Source organism: Sander lucioperca, chromosome 24 (genome assembly GCF_008315115.2).
Source record: "Sander lucioperca isolate FBNREF2018 chromosome 24, SLUC_FBN_1.2, whole genome shotgun sequence".
Taxonomy (NCBI): domain Eukaryota; kingdom Metazoa; phylum Chordata; class Actinopteri; order Perciformes; family Percidae; genus Sander; species Sander lucioperca.
The window spans coordinates 4,704,269-4,728,796 of record NC_050196.1 but is presented as its reverse complement, the minus strand read 5'-3'; the positions used below and the strand labels follow the sequence as shown (position 1 = coordinate 4,728,796).

Here is a 24,528-nt window from a genome sequence, read left to right as displayed (position 1 = left end):
AACATTGTATGTTATTTCCTCACTTGATTGCTGGTCATTTTGAAGCATCGTCTAATGAGCGTCTGGATGTCTTTACTTTACACACACTGTTGATGTGATGGACAGTGAACCTGAATTCTGCCCAGCAACAAATTCGCGCCACAGTCGATAAAGGAAGGAAAAGAGTTGCCAGTCTACGAAGGGTTAGGATGGAGACTGCTTCGTGGCTGCTGTCTCAAACCCCACGGTAAGCACTATTTCATCTTAACGTAACGTTAATACAAATATTTCAACGTTTTCGCATGTGGAAATTGGTGTTCATCTGTCAAATAACAAGATTTGTTAGTAAGTCATGCCAAGTCATGGTTTAAAGTAACTTTAGAGCCGTTGGATCAGGCTAACATCGCACTAGCCGCCCTTTTTCACATTCATTTAAAATTAAAATATCCATGCTCTAGCTAAATGTACTAATCCGACTGAATCTGAATGTAAAGTTAACGTTAGCTATGTCAGTTGCGGTAAATTAATTTACTGGCTGTTGTTCCATAATTTAATGTTACCGTAATTTGGCTAACCATAACGTTAACGTTACACAGGCCAGTAACATTAACGTTAACGTTTAGGCTTAATTGAACGTTACCCGATAACCCTTAACGTTAGCTAGCTAGCTAACACTAACTGAGTGCAGCACCTCAGTCAACACACTCATAGCGGTTAGTTTTATTTTTTGGCTTAAATGGAACTGAAACCTCAACTGAGAACATAAAGCTGAAGACTTGTTATCAAATCAAAATGTAAAGGTAAACTTGGCTTGTAGCTATATAGCGTTAGCTAATCTGCCAACTAACGTTAATTAAATCATATTTAAAAAAGGTGAAGGGGTTCAGGGGCCGTATAATAATAATAATAATGATTATTATAAGGTTTTATTTTTTTACCCTGCTTAATACCAAAATGACACAATGTAAAATTAGTTTTAGGACATTTTAGTAAGACTGTGGTTCGTTTCAATCAACAATTGATTTTGAAAACGGGGTTCGGAGTGCCAACGGTCATAAAACATCAGTAATTAGATGGTGCCCGTTTTCATTGGCTAAAGTTAGCCTTCAAAACACCCACACACAACTTTTTGTTGAAGCTAAATTGACCATAAGCCTAGCCAACATTACATAAAACTGACATTAGCGGTTTATAGTCGGCTTTAACAGGGACTAAACACATTGGATGGCCATAGATCAATACAATTATCAATATCACAATTAATTTGATTGGTACTTAACTTTTCCGTTTCATGTTTATAGCAAGGGTAACTTTGGTAGATTGTTAGTTTTTGTTTGTTTGCTTGTTTGTTTCACTAGTGACGCCTACCGCGGGTCTGAGCTCGTCACCGTCATCACCGCAAAAAAACATTGGCCTGCACGTGTGCACGTTGTGTCTAATGACATGGATTCATTGATTCTAATGACATGGATTGTATCTGATGACATTGTGTCTTACATGGATTCAAGGTTTTCTAAACAAAACTTATCAAAATATGTTGTGTGATATTAAGTATTATGCAAGAAATAATCATTGTTTAGTTATCCTCATCGACTGTATTCTCTCCTATTTCAAGAGGTTATGGAGAGAAAACACTTAAATTGCTCGTCACTTCAGCTTTGCACAAGAGAATGGACATTATATAGGATATACTGGGGTTTCTTTTGTGTGTTAGATTATTAGAAATTATTAATTATTACAGGTAACGTTTACTATAATACACAGTTGGGAAGGCAAAGACATTTCTCTGTTCTCAGCTGAGGTAGACATTACCGCTGCATTGTTAACCACTGCACTTTAGCCGAGCAGCTAGCAGAGTACGACAAAACCGCACGGTTAAATTTCAGCCTGCATGCACGTTTTGTAGCCTAAACAGAGCAGCTTATATTGGTTATATTAGAGCGAGCAACAAGTTAGCGGACTGCCGAGGTGCCCTCGCTGCTCTGTGTCTGCTCAGCTGCTAGACCGTTGTGCTGCAAAGTGTCTGCAAAAAAATTATTTTACATATATTTTATTTTTTAATAGATCAACAGAGAGGAGAGAAAGCAGCGAGGCCGTAAATGACAGCAAGACACAGTAAAGACTATCATATTGGGCCTCATTCACCAATATCTTCCTAAGAATTTTCTTAACTTTGTTCTTAATAAACTTCTTAAGAAAAGTCTATGTCGGATTCATGACATGTTCTTAAACAACAGAATTGTTCGCACCTGTGTTCTTAGGATTGATGAACCCCACGTCTTCGTAATTGAAAGTGCGTGCCAGTTGTTCCTAATTGGCATAAGAAAACGCCCCGCAAATTCCCATATAAGGACATGACACTTCACGGCCGTGTGCAAGAAAAGTTGGAGAATGTCCAAAAGACGCACAGACGGAACGAAAAAAGAACTTCAGTAATTCTGAAATATAAATTCTACTGCAACAGGTAAATGCCAAATGAGGCATAATATTTAGTAGTGTTTCCGGTGGTTTTAAAGCCACCAACAAAACGGAGGCATGGAAGGAGATCACGGATTCCGTGAACGCTGTTTCTGGACAACGTCGCTCAATTGAAGACGTAAAAAAGAAATGGTTTGACTTAAAATCAGAGACCAAAAAATCCGTTGCCAAACATAAGAGACATATGCTCACCACTGGAGGAGGGCATGCAGGCCCTGAGTTATCTGAGATTGACCAGCGCATCGGGGCCATTATTGGTGAGACGGCACTCTCAGGTGTGCCATCAGCGGAGCAACTGGACACTGACCAGGGCCCTATATCAACAGCTTCATATCCTCCAAGGCCATCTCCCACCAGTCTTTCTGACTTTTTACAATTTTATGCCATAATTTAACTGAAAGCAACGGTGAAACCATTGGAAAGGAATTTTACACCAGTTTGTCAAACCAAATGTGGGCCTATGTGACTGTGAATGAGTGCTCACCTGAATTCCTAGTTTATTCAGTTTGAAATCATATTGCTTTGCAATAGGCCTATACTGAACAAACTGAAACATCTAAAAAAAAAAAAAACTTTCAATTTTGACGTTAATCTTGATCGCTATACATATGCGTGTACTTTCGATTGAAAAACCCCGGACCTGAATCGGTGCAGGCAACACGGAGAAGCTACAGCTACGTGTATGAGGTTCCACTGAGCTAAAACGGCAGTCACTGCAAGTTTTAAACGTGTTTTTAGCCTCTTAACTAGGGCTGTCAGCATTAACACGTTAATCGCGATGCGATTAAGGGCCGCCACTTGCTTTTTTAATCGCAGAAATTCAGAGAAATTAAAAGACATTAATCGTTTGACAGCCCTATTTAGGAGTTACTACACACTATATTGACTCTAGTAAGGATAGGGATTTTTAATTTTTTAGTTAGTTACTTGGAGGAATTGTGCAATAATGACAGATTCACACATTTTTCTTTTGTTTACAGTAAATAAATAATTACAAATCTTAAAATCAAGTTCATAAAGTAACTTTCTTTGCATTCATTTGATTCCCAATCAAGATACACTGGTAAAAAATGCTTTCCATTGTTAATATGTACTTAAAAACTGTTCTGAAATGCAAAATAGAATTTTAATCATGTGATAAAATATGCAATTAATCGTTCATTCGCAATATAGAACTTCAGCGATTAATCGCTATTAAAAAAAAATTAATCGTTTGACAGCCCTACTCTTAACATGTTCCAAATGTCATTACAAGTGCCTACCCATGTGCAGTGATTCCTTCCGAGGTGATTCTAGAGTGGGTTCTGAGAGGAGAGCGCCTTGGCCGTGGCACTCCACTGGAAGTTACACAGGGGGTTCAAAGGCAGAGGACATTTTCTGAGTCTAATAATATGATTTCTAGTAATACTTCTTATTGTCATTACTAGGAATAAAAACAAAACAAAAGAATTGCACAGTTCTATTAGGAAAAAGTAAGAATATGTATATTGTACAAGTAAAGTTGAATAAGTAAATTGTTAGAATATGCATCTTGCACACTACTTTTCACTATTACTTTTTGCACTTTACATCGCACTCCATGTGTACTTGTCTTAATATTATGTCTTATTAGTATATTTGTATTTTTGTATATTATGTTGATATGTGCCTATATGTATATTGTTGTCTCTGTTGTACAGTGTTACTAATACGTAGGGCTGGACGATTTTGGCTAAAATCATAATCACGATTAATCGAACAAGTTACCTCGATTACGATTATTTAAAAAAAAAATAATTCTTTTCCTGTACTGTAAATATGTTCATGGTTATTTTTTCTAATAAAAGAGTGCATAATCCTATCTTTGTGATTCTAAAATAAGGAAACACACAGATAGCAATTAATGCTTATTTATTAAATATTTCAAACAACTGAACTGAAATCTACAACAGTAGATTTTACAATGAAATAAAAACGTCTTATAAAAAAGTAATTTAAGTTTTAATGTAAAAAAAAAAGTTCCCGAAAAATGTAGAAAATAAATAATAAATGTCCATCATAAGATTAACGGGAACCTGTGGTTAACTGTCTTTTCGGAGTTAAACTCCACAAGCGTGTCCTGCGGCTCGCCGGCCGTCACTCACACACACACACACACACACACACACACACACACACACACACACACACACACACACACACACAGGGTCTGTTCTGAGTATAATAAAGCCCCGTCTGTGTTGAGCAAAACATTACGTGAATTACTACGAGAATGGACGTGCATTTAATATAGGAAAAGTCATGGGAAAAGTGCACAAGTATTAGCATCATTTGTTGTTGTTGTATGTGACGCTAAGGTCTAGTGACGATGCTATAAAGACCGTTGCCGTGCTTGCGTCGCTCCCTTACCCCTCCTACCAGTCCCTATGGCCACTTGGCCAGTGGGAATGCAAACGGGAAAAAAGATGTTGGGGGAGAGTAGTTCTTAGAACTGCTTAGAAGTGTACTTTTCCTCTAAAAAGTAAAAGTACTATCCGATCGGAAAGCACCTATGGTCGCAGACTGGACGGGGCGGAGTCACATGACTACACACGCGGCGGCCGTAATATGTTTTAAGGGGAAAGTACATTAACACACAGTGGGCGGCCGCGGAAATATTAATAGGATTAAAAGACCGAAATAACCGACTTGGCTAGGCTCTGAATTTCGGTTACGATTATTTTTCGATTAATCATCCAGCCCTACTAATACGTGTCTATTTGTTGAATACATAGAGAGTTAACACCTACCAAAGTCAAATTCCTTGTGTATGTAAGTATACTTGGCCAATAAATCTGATTCTGATTGTACAGTTCTATAATATATTGCAAACACCTGTCTGTTATCAGTGGTATTGTCATTACTAGGAATAAGCAAAGCAATTACAGTTCTATTAGGAAATAGTAAGAATATGTATATTGTACAAGTTGAATGAATAAATTGTAAAAGGTAAATTGTACAGTTATGTAATATATTGCTAACACCTGCTGTTATCAGTGGTTTTATCATATAAAACAGTAGCTTACACATTCCGTTTGTGCTTTTGTTGACTGCAAACACAGTAATCTCTCTCACGTAAAGTTCGCAAGGGAGTTTGCACATCAAGCTGAAGTGCAACCAGCGGGAGAGGAGGGGAGACAGAGGGGGGAGAGGGACGGAGGGAGGGGATCGGCACTTCAACAGCGCGGCGCTGCACTCCAAGTGACACAAGCGCTTGTGCTGGTTGAGATTGCTGTTATAGCCTCATTTCACTCAGGGGAAAAATGTCAAAAAGACAACAAAGTTTGCTTAACTTTTTCAAATAGGCCTACGCTGGCCGGTCGGATCCCAAACAAGCAAAAATCGTTTCTGCCGATCAAGAATGTGGAGACCACGGTGGGTTTTTTGTTTTAATTGTCCGATGGATAATTGCTGCTTGTGAAAACTATCATTGCAGTGTATTTTTATTTTTTTTTTACATTTCGCACTGATGCAGTGCACGTTCTGAAATATAAAATAAACATTGCCCTAATGTACACACAGAGTTGTTTAGGCTTTTTTAGTCAGAGTCAGAGAAGCTACGTAGGCAGTGTAATTTTTTTTTTGGTTCCGTTACCTCCAACCCCCGTTTTGAGTCGCCGGATCCACCCCCCCTCTGCGCTCTGGGACCTCCCACTTTACAAATTAAGCACTGAAAGTACACAGTAGGATAATTATCTCAAAATCTAGCTACATGATCAAAAGTTTTTATTTATTTTCAGAATAGCTTTTAATGTGTTGTAGTGTGCTATTTTCCATAATAATTTGAACTTGTGTAAATTGTCTTTGAGTACCCTGAAAAGCACTTTATAAATAAAATGTATTATTATAAGTAATTGTGTACGATTTATCTATCTTACTTTAGCAATTCATGTAATTTAGTAAAGATATTTTAAGTAATTTAAAATTCCCGGGGACGTCGTGCCAGTGAGCAAACGAGCAATATCCTACGTATTCCCGCCGCATTTTGATTACATCGCGGCGACGTATGTGTGCTTACTGGGTACTGTAAGGCTGTGACTACTCTTCTGAAGTGATTTTGGAGAGGGACAATAGGTAGATCAATACACTGGTTGACTACGTTTCCAGCGCCGCGGCTCCAACCCGAAATGTTAGTTGGGACAGACGCCTTGTTTCTTTAGGCTAACTATATTAGCTTTAGCCTGGCTGGTAGCAGCTTTCTGTGGTGAAAATGGCTGGGAGATGACGTGATTACGTAGCAATAATCAGGTGATTTAGTTCGTCTTTGCAGCTAACATAAAACACTGAGTACTGTAGCTTCACTACCCATGGAAAAGTACGTGCGTTACTGTGTCAGCTGCAGCTTACGGTACTTTTCTACAGACAGAAACTTTTTTTTACTAGGAGCACTGTAGCCCCCAACTGAAATTATTTAGGGGCACATACAGAAAATGTAGAATCGACCTGCAACGCAATTTTTTTTTACATTTGCCACATATTAACTGTATTAATGCTTTGGTAATGAATACAGAAACTACAATCTGCTGTCATATTTTAGTTCACAGTGACTGAACTTTATTTTAATGGTGCTTAACAAATGCACATTTAGAAATGTGAAGTATTACACCGTGTTCCAAATTATTATGCAAATGATATTTTACACTGATTTTCCTAAATAGTCGATGCAAATGACAGTCCGTATGATTTTCAAGTCACCAACCGTTAGGGTATAGGTCGAATTTCATTGAACAAACCACCCAATGAAAACTGTATTTTTTTTAACAGAGTTTCAAAACATTTTATAGGTTGTAAAGAACTGAAAATGGTCATTTGCTGAATTTGCAGCATTAGGTCATCTTTACTGAAATCAAAAGCTATTTCAATCAAACACATCTTAACAGGGCAAGTTACATGTTAACATAGGACCCCTTCTTTGATATCACCTTAAAGGTGTATTACACTGTTTGCTCTGTTATGGATATGTGTGCTGTAATATAGGGCCGGTGTTTCAGTAGCCAGTTTTCAATAGTTTCTACAAGCCTATTGCCTATAATTTTGTAATATAATAAACACTGTTACACTTTTTTGAAACTATTTCAGCTTGTGTATGCCTATCAGTGTTTTCTGAACATATTTAACACAGTTTTAAAAATACCGCGATAATACCGAAAACTATAATTATATAATCATTTTGGTCACTAACCGTGAGGTTTAATTTTCATACCGTTACATCCCTAGTTGCTAACCACCGTCGTGACACAGGTTACGCGGTAGGGCTGAGCGATATGGAGAAAATCAAATATCACGATATTTTTGACCAAATACCTCAATATCGATACCGCAACGATATTGTAGTGTTGACTATTGGTGCTTTCACAAAAGATTTACATAATGAGATTTTTGATAAATAATCATTAGTAATGTGAATATAAGGACATGTGTAAAGGCAAATAATAGAACAGTTACAACATAATTTTACTGTAATGCAGCCTATAAAACCAGGAAAAGACAACACTTATGCCATATTACGATATTCAAAATCTATGACGATATCTAGTCTCATATCACGATATTGATATAATATCGTTATATTGCCCAGCTCTATTATGCGGGACAGCGGTTGTTAGGTTTGGTGAATTCGGGTAACGGCAATAAAATCCAGGACATGTTGATCTTGATTCAGAGTACAGGCCTCAGGAGTTTGTGCAACAGCTACTGTTTGCCAAACAACAATACACAACCACTTTGTCTCTTTTCTTTTTCTCCTCCGTGGAATAAAGATCCAGTCAATTGTGGTCGGGTCTGATCTACAAACGATGCAACGGAAAACAGTAGGCCTTATTGAAATTTTGGTCGCATATGTGACCAATTTGGTCGCATATGCGACCAAAATTTGTAAGGGTGCGACTAAGATTTTTCCTAGGTCGCACCGGTGCACCTAACGTCCTCGCATCCGCTGCCTCTCCACTAACGAAGCAATGTCGTTTATATCGATATGGTTTAATGTTGCGTTACGTGACCCATTTCTTCTGTAAAGCCGTGCCTGTGTTTAGATCTCTCCTCCGTGCAGCCCCGCCCCCATTCACTCACACACGGCCCACCTGCGACATGCAGACAGACACAGTGCCGCCGGTCCAAATTGCTGACATTTGTCTACAGTTGTAATTGTTATTAACACAGCTATATATTGTTAAGTATGAGAGGGAAACCTGTATTGGTACCAGTGTTTCCGCTGGTAACTCTCTGTTATTGCGGCCGCCACGGCGAAAAACACAGAAAGTTATTGAATGGAACTAACTTCAGTTCGTTGAGTAATAGCGTGTGAGACGGAGCCTGCTGGACCTGGGCGAGAGATGAGTTCATAAAAATGCAGCGCAGCCAGGGACGATACAGACATTTCATACACAAGACGTATGTAACGCCACTGACCCGCCAAAGCACAGTCGACCCGTGCTGGACCGTACTCTGTGAGTAGCATACGCTTCAGTCCATCGTACTCCCCCTCTCTCCCTATATGAGCTACTGGGCTATCCGGGTCTGTTATTGTTGTTGAAAACAAGTGAAGGAGCTTTCTCAGAGATATATTTTTTTAAATATATCCCAGGCTATTTATTTCAGATAATTTACATGTGTTGCAGCTGTATATTTTCAAATTGGGCAGGAACCCCTGTCTTTGCATTTTATTTTAATCACATCTGTTTTAATAAAAGAGCTTGTGAAAAGTGGCTTTGACTTAAAACTGAACATTTAGCCCACTTTGTAAAAAATATATATTAGAGATAGAGATATATATTGTGTATCGCCATTCAGCCGAAAAATACAGAGATATGATTTTTAGTCCTGGACTAGTGGAAGATCTGATAATAATCAGTGTGGAGGGGCCCAGTTTGGAGAATTTTGATGCTAGGGAGTGTGGCGAGCTGGTTTAGCCAAGGCCTTTCTGCAGGCTGCTAATTCTTGATAACAGACCGTTGATAAGAATAACAGACCGTTGCTATGCATAGCAGAGCGTCGCCATGGACGAAGTGTGGTTAATTTATCAGCTGTAGCAAAAAGTGGGAAAAAGTGGAGCACCTCCTGTTCCTCCAATTCAGGCATTGACAGCAGCTCTTACTTATTAATGTACTTTTTCAGTTATGACTGACTTTCAAACTAGATAATAATAAAAGTTACATGGCATTATAAACCAGAGCCAGCTCATACAACAATGAATCTCACCCAACAGGGTAATGTTAACGTTAAGTAAGAAAAAATAAAATAAGAATATAGAACATTGTAAACGTCTCCCACCTCTCCGCTGGCCAGCTGACAGTTTCCTCTCAGAGTTCATGTTGAAGTGTCTCTCCTCGACTTCTCCCCGACCTGCGTTTGATAAAAATACAAAGCTCACAACATATCCAATAACACACGTTAGCAGGAGCTAGCTGCGGCTAACGTTAGCTTAGCGCGCGGACTCCCCGCAACAACAGCAGTAAACGCGTTTCCGGTCAGAGAAAGAAAACAGACCTGCTCTTTGTAGCTTCGCTTCTGGTTTTAAAACCTCATGCAGCAGTTTGTGATGTTTCTCTCTGGAAGGACACCAAACACTGGCGCCTTTTACTCCGCCGTCCACATCACGAGGTAAAATGCAAACAATGGGACGGAGGTCGTAGCATCTTCCGGAACCCGGAAACACAAACACAACTTCCGCTACACTCCTCTGCCCTTCAAAATAAAACAACATGTTTTAAGAGTCGATTTTAACACATTGCCCTTAATAAGAAGAGATCAAATCAGTGGTTGAATGTAACTTAGCACATTTGCTCATGTACTGTACTTTTATGGTATTATTATACTTACGTATTTTATATGTCTAATAAATTGTACTTTGTGACTTGGATTGACTGCACAGCACAGATTCCGGCAGTACTAAATGAGGTCTCTCTGTTCTCTAAAGCCTCTGGTTGACGTTTAAGTATGAAAAAATGTGAAAGATATACACTATTGACGATTACCCTCTGATTATTGTGTATAATAAATCTGTAACTTTGAAGTTCAATATTTAAGGATCATAGTTCAAAGAATAATAATATAGTTGGATGACCAGAGACGTAAGAAACCCCAGGTAAATATTGGAGATGTATTTGAAAGATGGACCCACAGCTTGTAAACGATGTATGTATAATGTTCAGATAATGAGGCACCGCTGGGACTTGAACCCAGGATCTCCTGTTTACAAGACAGGCGCTTTAACCACTAAGCTACAGCGCCTCCTACAGGTTAAGTAAACGGTTTGCTTGTTTTGTCAGGGCTGAACGTGGCCCAGATGTAGCCCAGGACATTGTGACATCACTGTTGGGTGTGATTTAAGGTGCATGTGATGCTGACTGAGGTCAGAGGTGAAATATATAGTTTTTATCAAAAACAGCATAATTAGGCCAAATGAACAGAAATGGCCTATGAATAAACTAGGTGTGTATTGTAGCTTAAATTTGCATTGCTCTGCATTTCATGTGTTTTTATGTATCATCTTAAGTCTGTGTTAATGTAGTGTTTCTGTGTAAATGTAATATGCCAGGGAAAACAGTTTGCCTTTTCAATCCTTTTTTTTACCTTTTTCATTTGCTACCAGGGTAGCATAATGGGTAGCATGGGGATCAGGTACACATGCTGATGGGATGCAAACAGAGGAAATCTCTGCAACAACAAGATGCTGCTGGGATTTGAACCCAGGATCTCCTGTTTACTAGACAGGCACTTTAACCAACTAAGCCACAGCACCTCCTTGAAGGCTTATGTAATGTTAAGTCTTAATTTCTCTTTTACCTTGTATAAGCTGTATAACATGCACGCGCAGAGAGGAGGGGCGGAGAAGGGGCTATGGGTGCTTGAGCACCTGCCCCTTTTCCCCTTAAGGCCAAAGTGCCCTTTTTTGTCCATATTTTATTTTTATTTTATATTTTTTCTCATATTTTTTCTTTGACGATGGCCCACAGGTGGTCCGTTTAAGAAGAATATTTAACAATAATAATTAGCTAGATAAAACGACCTAAACCTTCATATCACATGCTGACCAGGGTTATCGCGCAAGGTTATTATAGTTTAGCATTTTTCATTAGTTTTTATTTTTATTTCATTTTGACTTTTTGTTTTCAAATTCAGTTTAGTTTTAATTAGTTTTTAAAGCGGGTTTGCTAGTTTAGTTTAGTTTTTATTTTTTGAAAATGCTTAGTTTTAGTTTAGTTTTTATTAGTTTTAGTTCTAGTCGTAGTTTTAGTTTTTTTTTGTAAAATGGGTTATTTGTCGGGGGATTCAAAAAGATCAGAAAAAGTATTGTGTAATAATAACTCAACAAAAACATCATACAATTTTAGAAATATGTATTCACAATGTATTCAACAATAACACCAGTACATACAATGTAGCCTAAATATGGTCATAAATATAAAAATAACAGTTTACACAAGACGCTGCATTAAGTGCAAAATGTGTAAGTGACGTGCTCCAGGAAAAAACCTAAATAGCCAATAGACTAAAGAAGACATACATGAACCGGTGTTTTCAACTTTGGTTCGAGTAAAGTGGCGAACTTTTTGAAGTCAATCGACTAACACAGTTGTGTAGACATCCCAGTATCAATTCACATATTAACCCACGCTTCCTCCCGCTTTTGGTATTCCTGCTTATGTACTAACCAGCAGCTAGTACATACGGTGAAAGCTCGCCTGTAGTGTTCTCTGTCCTGCGGTTGTCTCCGTCATGCTGTCTGGCCCTGTATCCATACATCCATGCCCTGTACCGGTGTTAGCTTCTGTTTCAGGGAAAGGGGGCTTTGCGTTCTCCTTAAGGTAAGCTAGGTTAGCCTCCTAGCTTGTGTGCGCTTCTCAAATGTACTTTCAAATTCGTGGGATTTTTCCCTGTAATAAATTGACCACATATTTTACCACCTTCCACTGCAAGGCACTTTATCTGACACAGTCATAATCAAATAGGACTGCCGCTTTCTTCCGACTTTCGGTACTGCTATGATGCCAGGCGAGAGGCACGGAGCCACGGACATGTGTTCAATTTGACGTGGAATGTCAGAATTTCTGGGTTCCCAGTCAGAAACTATACATGTCTACAGGAAATGTCATGGTCAGAGAGATATAACGTTATTTGCTCTATGAAAGATCGACAAAGACGAAAACTAAGGAAATTTACTCGATAATTTTATTTTATTTTAGTTAATTTTGCAAACAGACATTACAGTTTTAGTTTAGTTATCGTTTTTTTGTAATGCCTCATTTTTATTTTTATTTCAGTTAACGACAATGTTTTTTCCCACCTAGTTTTCGTTATTTCGTTCGTTTTCGTTAACGATTATAACCTTGCGCGTGACGCATGTCCGCTTCCTGCCAGGCGCGCCACTTGGACACAAGTGAGTCCATCGGCGGTCAGCGAGAGCGAGAGAAAGTTGAAAGTGCCGGTAAGTGGGCTTTTGAAGTGAATGAGAATGCTTGGATGCATGCACATTTGGTTTGTTATAGTAGCCGCTAGTTAACGAGTCTACAGGATGAAAACAGCCAGCAGGCAAGCTAAATTTGTGGCAGCAGTAGCTAACTTTGAAGTAGTGACATTTTGCGGTAACTGCACGAGCTGCCGCGGCCACTAGAGTCATCGTGTGATAGCCTTATAGCGTCACCGTTTCATTCTCTGATACACAAGGGATGGCAGCAGCAGTTCTCTGTAGGTTAACAGAAGTGTGTGTGTGTGTGGGAGTGAACGAGAGCTAATGGACAGTAATCAGTCCCTCCACGATTTTGCGATGTCGCGATCGCAACAATTTACGCGAATTCAACCAATCACCATGAATTTGGTGCGACTCGCAATTTTGACCAATAACCAGAGTTTCCCGCAACTTCAACCAATCACAGCAGTCCCATGTGCCAGACTTTGTATCAGCATGTGACTCTGAGAGCCACTGACCAAGCGGAAGTGAGAACGGGTTGACGTACTTCACCAAATTCATTTCCTTGTTTCTGATATGAAGAGACGTGTGTGACTCGAACATCTCACATTTACCAACAAAACGTACAGCGAAAGACGTGCAAAACATTTCAGACTGTCCTGCCAACCTGTATACATTTTAACATCAATGTACGCTGTAACGTTTTATCACTCTAAAGTTGCTGAAAGCTGCTGCTGTTTCAATCCTGTCGGCTCTCTGCAGCGGGCGGGGCTGCTGCTCAGTTCCCCCCGCGACTGATGTGCACACACACACAAACACATACGGTGGATATAGGAAAAACCGGAGATGAGACGTACAGTATGACCTAAAATGAGGACAGCTACACTCGTTATTGTAAGCGCAATGATAAGTTAAAGTCCAATAAGTACTTTATCAAACCGTATGAATGTGCGTCCCAGGCCAGGATAGGAAACCAACAATGTTAAGATCAACAAGCCACTGACAGATACGTTCAAATTTGATTCATTCAATACATTTTTTTTTTTCTTAAATACACCAGCCATTTTCATATTATACCAACATTTACAGCATCCCGAGCCTTCTTGGTAAAGTTACTAGGAAAACTCAGCCCAGAGTAGTTTTATTCTCCCCGAAGTTTCCTTGTTATTTTTAAAGAACTATACAAAAAATAAATCGAAACTTTTTTTGCAACTTTCACTGTCACTCGCAACTTCATTGCAACAAAATTACAAAATACACCGCAACTTTTATCGCAATGTTTTACAAAAGCTCACACAAAATCAGGCATTTTAGGCCGCAACAATCTCAAAAAAAAGGCAGCGAAATCCTGGAGGGACTGAGTAATTAACTGAAGGGATACCATGAAGTACGCTGTTACAGATATAGCTCCTGTCGGTAACATGCTAACGTCATTAGCATTACAAGTTCTCGAAACTTCATAACATTGATACAATGTAAAAATTGCATACAAGTGAATTTACCTTCTGTAGACCGCAGGCTGTGGGGGGATTTCAGACAGGACACTGCAGCACACTGACACGGTGCTCTGTTTAGACCGAGGCTGCAGGTAAGAGACAGAAAGGTAACATGTTCATGTCACAGACTGTTTCCCTTCTCGTTGTCTGTGTGTCTGTGTTGTTGCCGTGGTGATTCCCTCTCTCTCCCGGCTCCTGATTGCTGCTAAGCTGATTCACCTGCTCCCAGCTGCACACCTGCAACCAATCCATTAATCAAGGCTGCACCATAGCAACCACTCACTGCTGGCCTGATCCTTGTCTCAGCTAGTGGTAGTGGCACAGCTTAGTTAGGGACCGTTCGGTATTTATGGAATGGACCACCAGAGGAAAATAGGGGAGGGTCATGTCTTTTTATTCTTTGTTGAGGGGAGGGTCACCCAACATTTTTTAGTCTGGGGGGGGGGTCACCCAACTTTTGTGTTCATGAAAACAGCAAAATTTCAAAGTGGCTTGTTTGGTGCGTATTTTTCCATGTAGCTCTCAGTCTCGGCCCCCCATCGCACCATCCCCCTCCTGACCCTACCTGTGAATGCGCACAGATTCACAAAATGGATCACAATGAGCTGAGGACAAAAATAACGACCGCTAGTTGGAAGCACAAACACCTAAGAGTTTCACTCCAGAAACATAAACGTATAATTTGTGCTGATCCTTCCAGCCTTAGCCTTTTTATGAAAAGATAAGAAAAACATATGAGTTTGTGACTTAGGGAGGCTCTGCTGTCTGGGCGCTGACGCATGGCACAGATGCGTACCCGCCAAGCAAAACACATTTGTCTTGTGGGGCTCAATACCATCACCATCAAAAACAAATATCCGCTCCGCCTTATGGATTCTGTTTTTGAGTCCCTCTCCCGGTCCACCATTTTTTCGAACCATCTGGTTCGGATCCGGGAGGGGGACGAGTGGAAAACTGCCTCTAACACCCCTGTTAGGTCACTATGAATGCCCTTCGATCTCGCTAACGCTCCTACCATTTTCCAAGCCCTCATTAATGACATCCTCCGTGATTTTTTGCATCGGTTTGTTTTTGTTTACTTTGATGACATTCTGATCTTCTCCCGCGACCCAGTCCAACACAATGAACACATCCATTTAGTGCTGCAGCGGCTTCTGGAGAACTGACTTTTTGTCAAAGCCGAGAAATGTGAATTTCACGTCAAATCGGTACAGTTTCTTAGTTTCATTATCAAAAGCAGGCGTCTCCGTGCTGACCCGGCCAAGATCCAAACCGTTGTAGACTGGCCCACTCCTATCTCTGTCAAACAGCTGCAGCGTTTTCTGGGCTTCGCCAATTTTTTATCGTCGCTTTATCCGCAAGACCCGGTTCACCTCTGCCCCCATCCTCACTAATCCTGACCCCTGCCTTCAGTTTGTGGTAGAGGTGGATGCCTCTGATGTGGGCGTCGGCGCCACCCTATCTCAACGTTCCCCCACTGACCACAAACTCCATCCCTGTGCCTTCTTCACCCGCCGCTTGACCCCCACCGAGCGGAATTATTGCGTGGGAGACTGAGAGTTGCTGGCTGTTAAGCTGGCTCTGGAGGAATGGAGGCACTGGCTGGAGGGGTCTGAACATCCCTTCCTGGTTTGGACTGATCATAAAAACCTCTCCTACATACAGACAGCTCAGAGAATGGCCAGAACCCTGTTCCTGCTCCGTCAACGGTTCTGGTGGCCCTCCATGGAGAAGTACTGTTGGGACTTTGTGGCAGCTTGTGGGGTGTGCGCCTGCGTCAAGGCTTCCAGCGGGCGGCTGATCGGAAGCCTCCATTGGGCTGTGATTATGGGGCGTGTTTCAACCGAACCAGGAAAGAAAATGCCTCTGCACTCAATTGAATAGACCTACAACCAATCAGAGTATGTGACGTATGTTGAGCTGATAAATTAAACTTTTGCTGAATCCCGTAGGAAGGACGGCAAAAACATCTTTCCGATCGACAAATGCCTTGATTGTGGTTCTCGGTTCCTCTTTTAAAATGAATGCGCTCAATTCTCCAGCGGCAGCCATATTACGTTAGTGTTGATCATCTGTCCATCATCTTATAAAGCCCGCCCTGATAATTTGATTGGTCCAAACAGCTCTGGTTTCGAGCATAGTTGCTGCACGACGAATCAAGTCCAGACCGAACTTCCCGACCTCAAATGTTGTGGGAGGGGCTAAGTTCGTCTGGCATCCAGGCTAGATCGGGCCAGTCAGATCATACAAATTAACACGGATTAATGGAAGAATTAACCCACAAGTTCACGAGCACAGAAAACGCAGTTAACCGTTTGAGACGATGCGTTCTTCCTGTTATTACGCAACACCCCCAGCACAGAGTCTACCAGCAGTGCTCCAAAATAACAGCTAGAAATAAAAACCACAACAATATAACCACTTTGTATTAAAACAATCTCCGGACAAGAAAACCTCATATTGCTACAACTATTGCAATAATATTGAAAAATAAAACTTATTGAGCTTTAATTTTATTGTTTATGGTTTAGCTCAAACACCCCTTACTTATTTAAAAGAGTGGAACGCCATCCCTACTATTATTAGTGTATTAGCTTAAGTCAGTTTAAATTAAAAAAAGAAGAAAAAAAGAAGGCCTATGCACTGGTGTGTCCTAGGTGTCCCTATTAGTGTTATGTGGAATTATCATTTCTATATTATTGTAGTGTACTGTATATGCCCAGGGACAACAGATGGAAATGAGCAATTAAAATTCTAAAGGTTGCTGTCTCCCCTTTAGTCTACATAACATGCCATAGCATGTTACCACTTTATGTACAACTGTTCATTTATCATACAGACTGAAACTCAGAAAACAAATACACCAAAAAAAGTATCAACTAAATACTAAATCTAATGTATATAGCCTATGTCATAATTTAAACAAGTCTCCCGAAAAGAAACGGGTATCTCTCTCTCCCCCGCCTCTGCCTGCTGCTGTGTGTGTGTGTGTGTGTGTGTGTGTGTGTGTGTGTGTGTGTGAAGCTGCGGTGTGTGTGCTTGTGGAGTTTAACTCTGAAAAGGCAATTAACCACAGGTTCCCGTTAATCTTATGATGGACATGTGTTGTGATATTTAAACAAACGATCAGTCAACGGTGAAATAAAAGCCTCTTATTTACGGGACCGGTCTGACAGACCTCCGGCTTACAGCGGGTTCTCTGAGCGTGACTGTCCGAGCGATGAGCTAGCGGCCCCGGCAGGCGCAAGCTGGCGGCCGTGTCACTTCATGGAGCCTCTCAACTCCGAAAACGTTGGAGCAAATTGTCAATTCGGCAAAGATTTTCGCAAGACTGCCTATATTCAAAATCTAAACCGTTCATTTCTCGCCTAAAACGTTCTCAGAAGTGAATTTGGTGTTGAATAAGGTGGCGAAAATTGTTAAAATTTTCCCGTTTTTGGTCTGTCTATGTACCGGAAACCCGACCATCATTGAATGCCGAAATGAATGTTGGGATACGGTGCTACCAACCAATGCATCCTCGGTAAAATGGGCGTGTCAAGAACATTTCCGGGAATCTTAACTGTTCTTGGTGTAATGCGAACTTGTGTATTGGGACAGTACTTTGGCAACACAAGATGACGTTTCACAGGGACACAAGAACACAAGTCAATAGAAGAACACCGATTTTAGAAACGCTGTCTGTCTGAGAGAAGAGGGAGGTGTCTGTCACCTGGGCACCGTGGTGCAACGATACCCGCACTTCGGTTCTGCTTTCTTTGCTTCCCCCCCTACGTTAATATTGTCTTACACAATAAAAATTGAAATTCTACTAAACGCTGCACTGGTTATTGTGTTATCACACAAGGGTGTATCACACAGGCATTATTTTTGTGTGTGTTGTGCATCCTTCCAGGAACTAAGAACTCCCAAAACAGGGTCAGGTACAGACATGTGGGAAGTGACCGCTGCAACCTGGCAATTTTATGAAGATATGCATAAGGTGTTGGGTGCCAGGCCCTCACTCGACCCTCCTGTGGTGGGGGCATCCTTTTATGAGGATCCCACGCCAATCCTCATGGTATGTAATGCAGTACATTTTGTGGTCTGGAATTTCAGAATAGCAGAATGTTAACATGTTCTTATTGTAATGCTCTCTCTCTCTCATATATATATATATATATATATATATATATATATATATATATATATATATATATATATATATAAACTTAATTTCCACATGACATGGTCACAAACATTTGTGGATTGTAACTCAATATTTATCTTGTTCCTTTAGGAGACTGTTGAGCCCTCATCCCCAGCCAGCACCTCTGCAGCCAGCAGTTCACCACTGCCAACTCCCTCACCCCGAAAAAAAAGGAAAAAAAATCCCATCCTGGATTTCCTCACTGAGGAGTCCAAGAAAGAGCAGAGGCGCCACGAGAAGACAGAGAGGTTCTTGTGCCTCTTTGAAAAGATGATAGATAAGCTGTATTTTTTTTCTTGTTTTGTGGTTCTTGTTTGAGCTTTATACATTTCAGTGCCTTTTTATATACTTAACAGTATAGAGAATAACGTCCTTTCTGTTTTTATTCTTATATGTTAAGTGAGTGTTGTACTTTGAGAGCAAAGATTAACCGAGTCAAATTCCTTGTTTGTTTGCACACAGCTGGCCAATAAAGCTGATTCTGATTTAAGTTATGGTTCTATTAGTTGATAATGGTTCTCTAATATACTATATTTTTATAGAATGTTTTTGCCCGTTGTTTACTTTATTGGGCAATAATATATGATTTTTGGTAACAAATCAATGACATTCAAAACAGTGATAACTGATAACAGATATACAACACATCATGCAGTGTGTATACAAATTTGTATTACAGAGCTTAGTAGTACACGGATAAGTTCATATCCACCACCACCAAAATGAACACAAAAGAACTCTAAAATATATACATGCATAGGACACTGTTGTCATGTTCATGGAGCTTGCACATTGCCTGAAACTAGGGCAGCCAGTCTGTTTGTTGTGTCATTCCCAGAGGTTTCATTGTATGCCATGTGTTCACGGGGAGGTTGGGGGTCATCCATTAAAATGTCTTAAAATTATCCGCTGCGAAGGGCCCGGCACACACCAAAAAAGGGCCCCTCAGATATGGCCCAGATCAAACGAAGGAGGTACCGCATGAAACCATCTTGAAATGAAAAAGCACATCCCACCGAACCCGAAAACCACCACGCCAGACAAATTACTTGCTGCGAAGGGCCTGCCAGACACCCCTCAAATGCGGCCCCAATATACAATATCATACAATTGACCTAGATTAAATGTTGAGAGCACCACTTCAAACAGTTTCTGAACCAATTGTGCACATCCACAAAGTACAACCATCAGCACGCCAGACACGTTCTGCTGCTTAAGGTCCACCAGACACCCCTGAAACACAGTCCCCACATACTATATCGATTCACCTTCAGTACATAATGAAAGAACCACATGACACACAACAATTGTGAACATTCACAGAGAACAAGTGCACCATAATTTAGGTTAGTTCAAACACTGGCCAAACAAAGGGTTGCCTTCCACCACATTATACTGATTTCAAATTAGAACATGATTTGTATATCAATCCATTCAGATATTTTGTTAAATGTTGATCTGTGCAGGCTCCTACTTGTGGTGTCTGCTGCTGTCTTTGATTGTGGCTCAACATTTCTAAAGAAGTCTCTGCGGGAGGATTTATGGTACTGGGCCCCTTTTGCAATGAGATCAAGCCAACTGGCCACTAAACCTTTTAGCCGCTCATTAACACCGTTTGGAGCAGCAGCTTTTAACAGTTTTACGCTGCACAGAACAAAATATGCAGGATCCTCTAAATAAACCCCTGCCGTCTGATGCTGGCATTGAGCTTCTGTGCCGTGTCTCTGGTGTCTTTGAAGGCGGTACTTTTGCTTGTGGCCTTTTCACTGCAGTACAACACCTATAGCATTCAGAGTGGTAATAATAATGGTTGTTTTCAGATTTCTCTTTCAGATTGACTTCTGTGGTGACATCTCTATAGCAATCAGATTGTAATAAAATGCTACATTGTGCTGCTCTCTTCATTGTGCTCCATTGCTGGTCATTGAACTCTTTTAGCTGGCCACCCTCTCTGGACCGGCATATTATGGACTCCTGACTGGCCTGAAATGAAGTACCGGTAAGTATTATTTAACAGGGGTACACGTCAAGCATATTTTGTGGACTACATTCAGCTAAAACTCATTGAATTACACATAGCCTATAGCTTCATATTTAAAACACTGGCAAACAGGACCCACAAGAGCTTGAGTGTAAGATGCAGGGATGGAAAATTGTTCACTCTGCAAGTAATGCCCCTGTGCTCAAATGTTGGTACTCTTTTCGTTTGATCAAAAGGCTCTGGGCTGCCGGACTATTTGGGTTGCCAGGCCAGTTATGATTAGGCCAAATGTTGGTGCCATCTAACTAACATCTACAAACTGGGCAGCTAAAATGAACATACACTGGCTATTAACAAGCTGGGCAAGCCAATCACTATTTTGCATTGCATTCAGTTTATTTAAACAGGTCCGGGCTAAGCCCCGAACCTCCTCAAGTCCTAGAAACGCCCCTGCTGGAAACAATGAGCATGTTTACATGCACACCAATATTCCACTATTATTCAGAATATGACAATATTCTGAATTTGATACATATCATGTAAACAGCATATTCCTGTTTGGACATTGAATAAGGTCTTTTTCCGAATATAACATTTTCCGATTAAGACATGGAATATTCCGGTATTACTGTATTCGGGTTTTAGAGGCATTCTTTGGACATGTGCACAGTGCATTCAAAATATGCAGAGTGAGTTTTGCTGGGGGCCGGACTTTGCTGATGCTCCCCACAAATACAGAGCAATATTGGCAACAATATTTTTACGGCAGCTTTATGTATTGCTGGCCTCCTATGCGACTCTTACTGTATGTCTTTGTACCAAAAGTTCCTCATTTGAATGTTTTTTTGTCGTGTGCAGCAGGGATTACATATATTTACAACAGGCTTTAACTGAGCACAAAATGTACTGTTCTCAAGCCAAATCTCTTTGAAAATGTATTTTGACCTATTAGATGAAAGGAAGGTAAACAAAACAATTTCAACCTATGACTTCTAGAAGTAGCTGTTTTTTTTGATGAGGAGATACTGTATTAGCCCACACTAATGTCATAATAATGTAACACTGCGACACACTAGCTGGGTATGCTGCAATAAATTCTGACCGGGCTGCACAGTTTGCATTAGTGGTCATTGGTTCCATGTTGGATTTATTTCTGTCATTTTGTTACATCCTGATAAATATACATTTTTCCCAAACACCTTTACAAACGAAACTGTAATCAATCATCAATTTGACCAATCATCAAAATAATTAGGAATTACCATAATTAAACAATGTCATTTCATGTAAATTAAGTCACCTCTTGTGGGGCGTCACCTAAAAAGACCAAGAAAAGATTGCCATTTAAGTGACTTAAGTCTCATTATATAAACTAAACTATCTTTGGATTTGGAATGAATAATTAAATTAGGGCTGTCAATCGATTAAAAAAAATGAATCTAATTAATTACAGACTGTGATTAATTAATCGAAATTAATCGCATACATAATTAACGGTGCCTGAACCGATACTTTTTAAGAAAGTAAAAAAAGAAAAGAAAACAAAGGGTACTAAACAACAGTTGGTGACATTAAAGAACGGCTTGTTTATCGCTAAGGCCATATGGTCAAAATTAAATGATTTAATAATGTATAACAATAACTTATTTCACTAGTAAATTGCTGTTGAACAACAAAAAAAACACCGACATTTACAATAACATCAAATGCACCACGAAGCTGTAGTTTACCAGTTTCATTGAACGCACCGTCTGTGCTGTTTTTCCGACGGCAGCTCGGCAGCTGCAGATTGTTACATCCCGCTGTTGAGTCACAGTCCTCTACAGTAAAACACAGTCAAACTTCACACCGTTCAGCGTTAGCTGTCAGCATTGTAACCGTGTTTAATCCAGCTACTAGCTAGCAGTAGGCTAACGTTAGCTGCTGTCGAGTATAGTGTTAACTAGCGTCACATGCAGCGGTGTTTGTGTTGCCTGTATCGTCTTCAGAGCACCAGAGAGAAGAGCAGACATATCAGTGGCACCAGATTTCGGTAGCCAGGGTTGGCAGGAAGAAGATTTTTACAAGTAAATGTTCCAGTTAATGATCCAGGCAGCACATTCTCGTCTCCCTCCTTCATTTTACAGTCCAATGGTGGCTAGAACGGCTCCGGGTCAAACGTCAATATGGAATGGATTAATCTGCGTTATTTTTTTTAACGCGTTATTTTTTTCTCAGATTAATCGAAATTAACGCATTATTTTGACAGCCCTAAATTAAATGTATAACTCCAACCAAAATTACCAAATCAGTAACTAGCAAAAAGATGAAAGATTTCAGATTTCTTGTCACAGGCAACGTAGGCAAATTTTCCTTTGATACAATGTTACATAGACAACATGTATTTTCCTTTGCGTTTATTTACAAAATGTATAAAGCAAAAAACAATATGTAACTCAACTAAAACATCTACAGCCCTATTTTAATGATCTGAAACGCAAGTATCAATCGCAAGTAGCTTTGTGGGCGGATCTCGGGCGCTGTTGCTATTATATCGGCAGGATAAATGACTCTTGCGCCCGACACAAATCTAAAATGGGTGGTCTGAAGTAGTTACATTACTCATAGGTGTGGTTTGGGCGTAACGTGCAATAAACCAATCAGAGCGTTATCTCACATTCCCTTTAAAAGCAGGCTTGTTCCATGGCGGATTGCTATTATAATGGAGGATTTGCTTGGCGCACGCTCTTAATACATCCATGGGCGCACGCCAGGAGCGGTTCACAGCCGAGGAGACCGACGTTTGCTATTGATTTTTCTTTTTGACAAAATGTAAATGCAAGAAATGTCACAAAAACATACTTTCCAATGTTTTGGGCTCACTCTCACTGAATCACGAGGTTATGAATGCATGGTGATATTTTTGCAATGTAGTCCAACATTAGACCGAGATTACCTCACTATAGACGATGAAGCTCTTCTCTCTCTCCTCTCCCGTGCTGCTGCTGCATTTGGGTTAAGTGACATGGGCACATGCAGTTCAACATCATATCTCCTTAAGTCCTCTAATATTTCCTCATTTATGTCATCAACACATCCATAATTCATGAGAATGTGTGTATGGTTTGCAAAAATGGGACTGCTGGGTCCGTGAGATGAGAGAAGCAAAGTGTATGCACGGTGTGCACTCCACATTACGGCCGAGCATGCGACCTTAAAATAGCATCTGAATAACGCGCCACTGACTTTAGACTAGGTTTTTCCTGGTCTGTGGCGGAACTGTTTTCTGAAACTACAAAACAGCACTAGGGAATGTTTGCGCCGGAACACGCCTCCTCTTTTTGCTGAACCGCCCCCGGGGAGCGTAATTTCATTCCCTAATTTACTGACGTGAGTCTGTTGAGTGAAAAGTCCGAAAAAAGAATTTTGCACCTGGCTTTATCATATGTTCAGAACTATCTACCGAAAATATATGCAAAATTGCGCATATTTAATGAGATAATGCCTAATTTACATAATTAAACATACAAATTTCAAAAACTTATAATACATTTTTTTCATATACTTGTGTAAGTAATCAACTGAGGAAGTTTCACGGCTGTATCATTTTAAAATTTGACCCTATTCACCTGTAGTGTCTCGCCTTAAACTGCACTGTTACTTGTATTTTTGTACATTTTTCAATCATAGCCTATTTTCTTTTCATGACCGTTTTAATTGCATTGTATTGTTGCTGAAATGTGCTATAAAAATAAAGTTATCTTGCCCTAAAACCTCCATGTTGTCAGTCACTCACCAGGGCATAGAAACTACTGTTGGCGCTGCCTGTCTCAGAGAAAGTGCAACGTTAACAGCACCACAGCCACTTTCGGCTTGACATTATATTATATTGCAGCAAACAGTGTCTGTGTGAAGTTTTGAAAAGTGTAACCACACTTGCAATTGCTTAATTGGCGTGAGTCACAAAAATGCAGACATGATGTAGTTTGCTTGAGTTTGC

The 24,528-nt window shown here is 40.2% G+C and overlaps 2 protein-coding genes and 2 non-coding genes across 9 annotated transcripts in view; all 4 read right to left on the bottom strand.

Moving 5' to 3' along the window:
- LOC116058583 (zinc finger protein OZF-like) overlaps positions 1-24,528 on the bottom strand; it is a 228,922-nt gene that overhangs the window by 29,714 nt on the left and 174,680 nt on the right. The window lies entirely within an intron of this gene.
- The window catches only part of LOC116058584 (gastrula zinc finger protein XlCGF8.2DB-like), a 57,273-nt gene that overhangs the window by 11,255 nt on the left and 21,490 nt on the right, over positions 1-24,528 (bottom strand). For 3 of the 5 annotated variants that reach the window (XM_031311475.2, XM_035998344.1, XM_031311477.2), the window contains exons 1-2: positions 9,961-10,153; positions 9,745-9,816 (exon numbers count right to left, since the gene is read on the bottom strand). In XM_031311475.2, the coding sequence (XP_031167335.1) occupies positions 9,745-9,784 (40 nt within the window). In that variant the 5' untranslated portion in view covers positions 9,785-9,816; positions 9,961-10,153. Of the gene's footprint in view, positions 1-9,744; positions 9,817-9,960; positions 10,154-24,528 lie in introns of those variants that run through there. The other 2 variants (XM_031311476.2, XM_035998343.1) reach the window with 1 other exon arrangement.
- On the bottom strand, positions 10,632-10,704 carry trnat-ugu. Its single transcript has one exon. It is a non-coding gene; the product is annotated as a tRNA-Thr (tRNA).
- On the bottom strand, positions 11,142-11,215 carry trnat-agu. Its single transcript has one exon. It is a non-coding gene; the product is annotated as a tRNA-Thr (tRNA).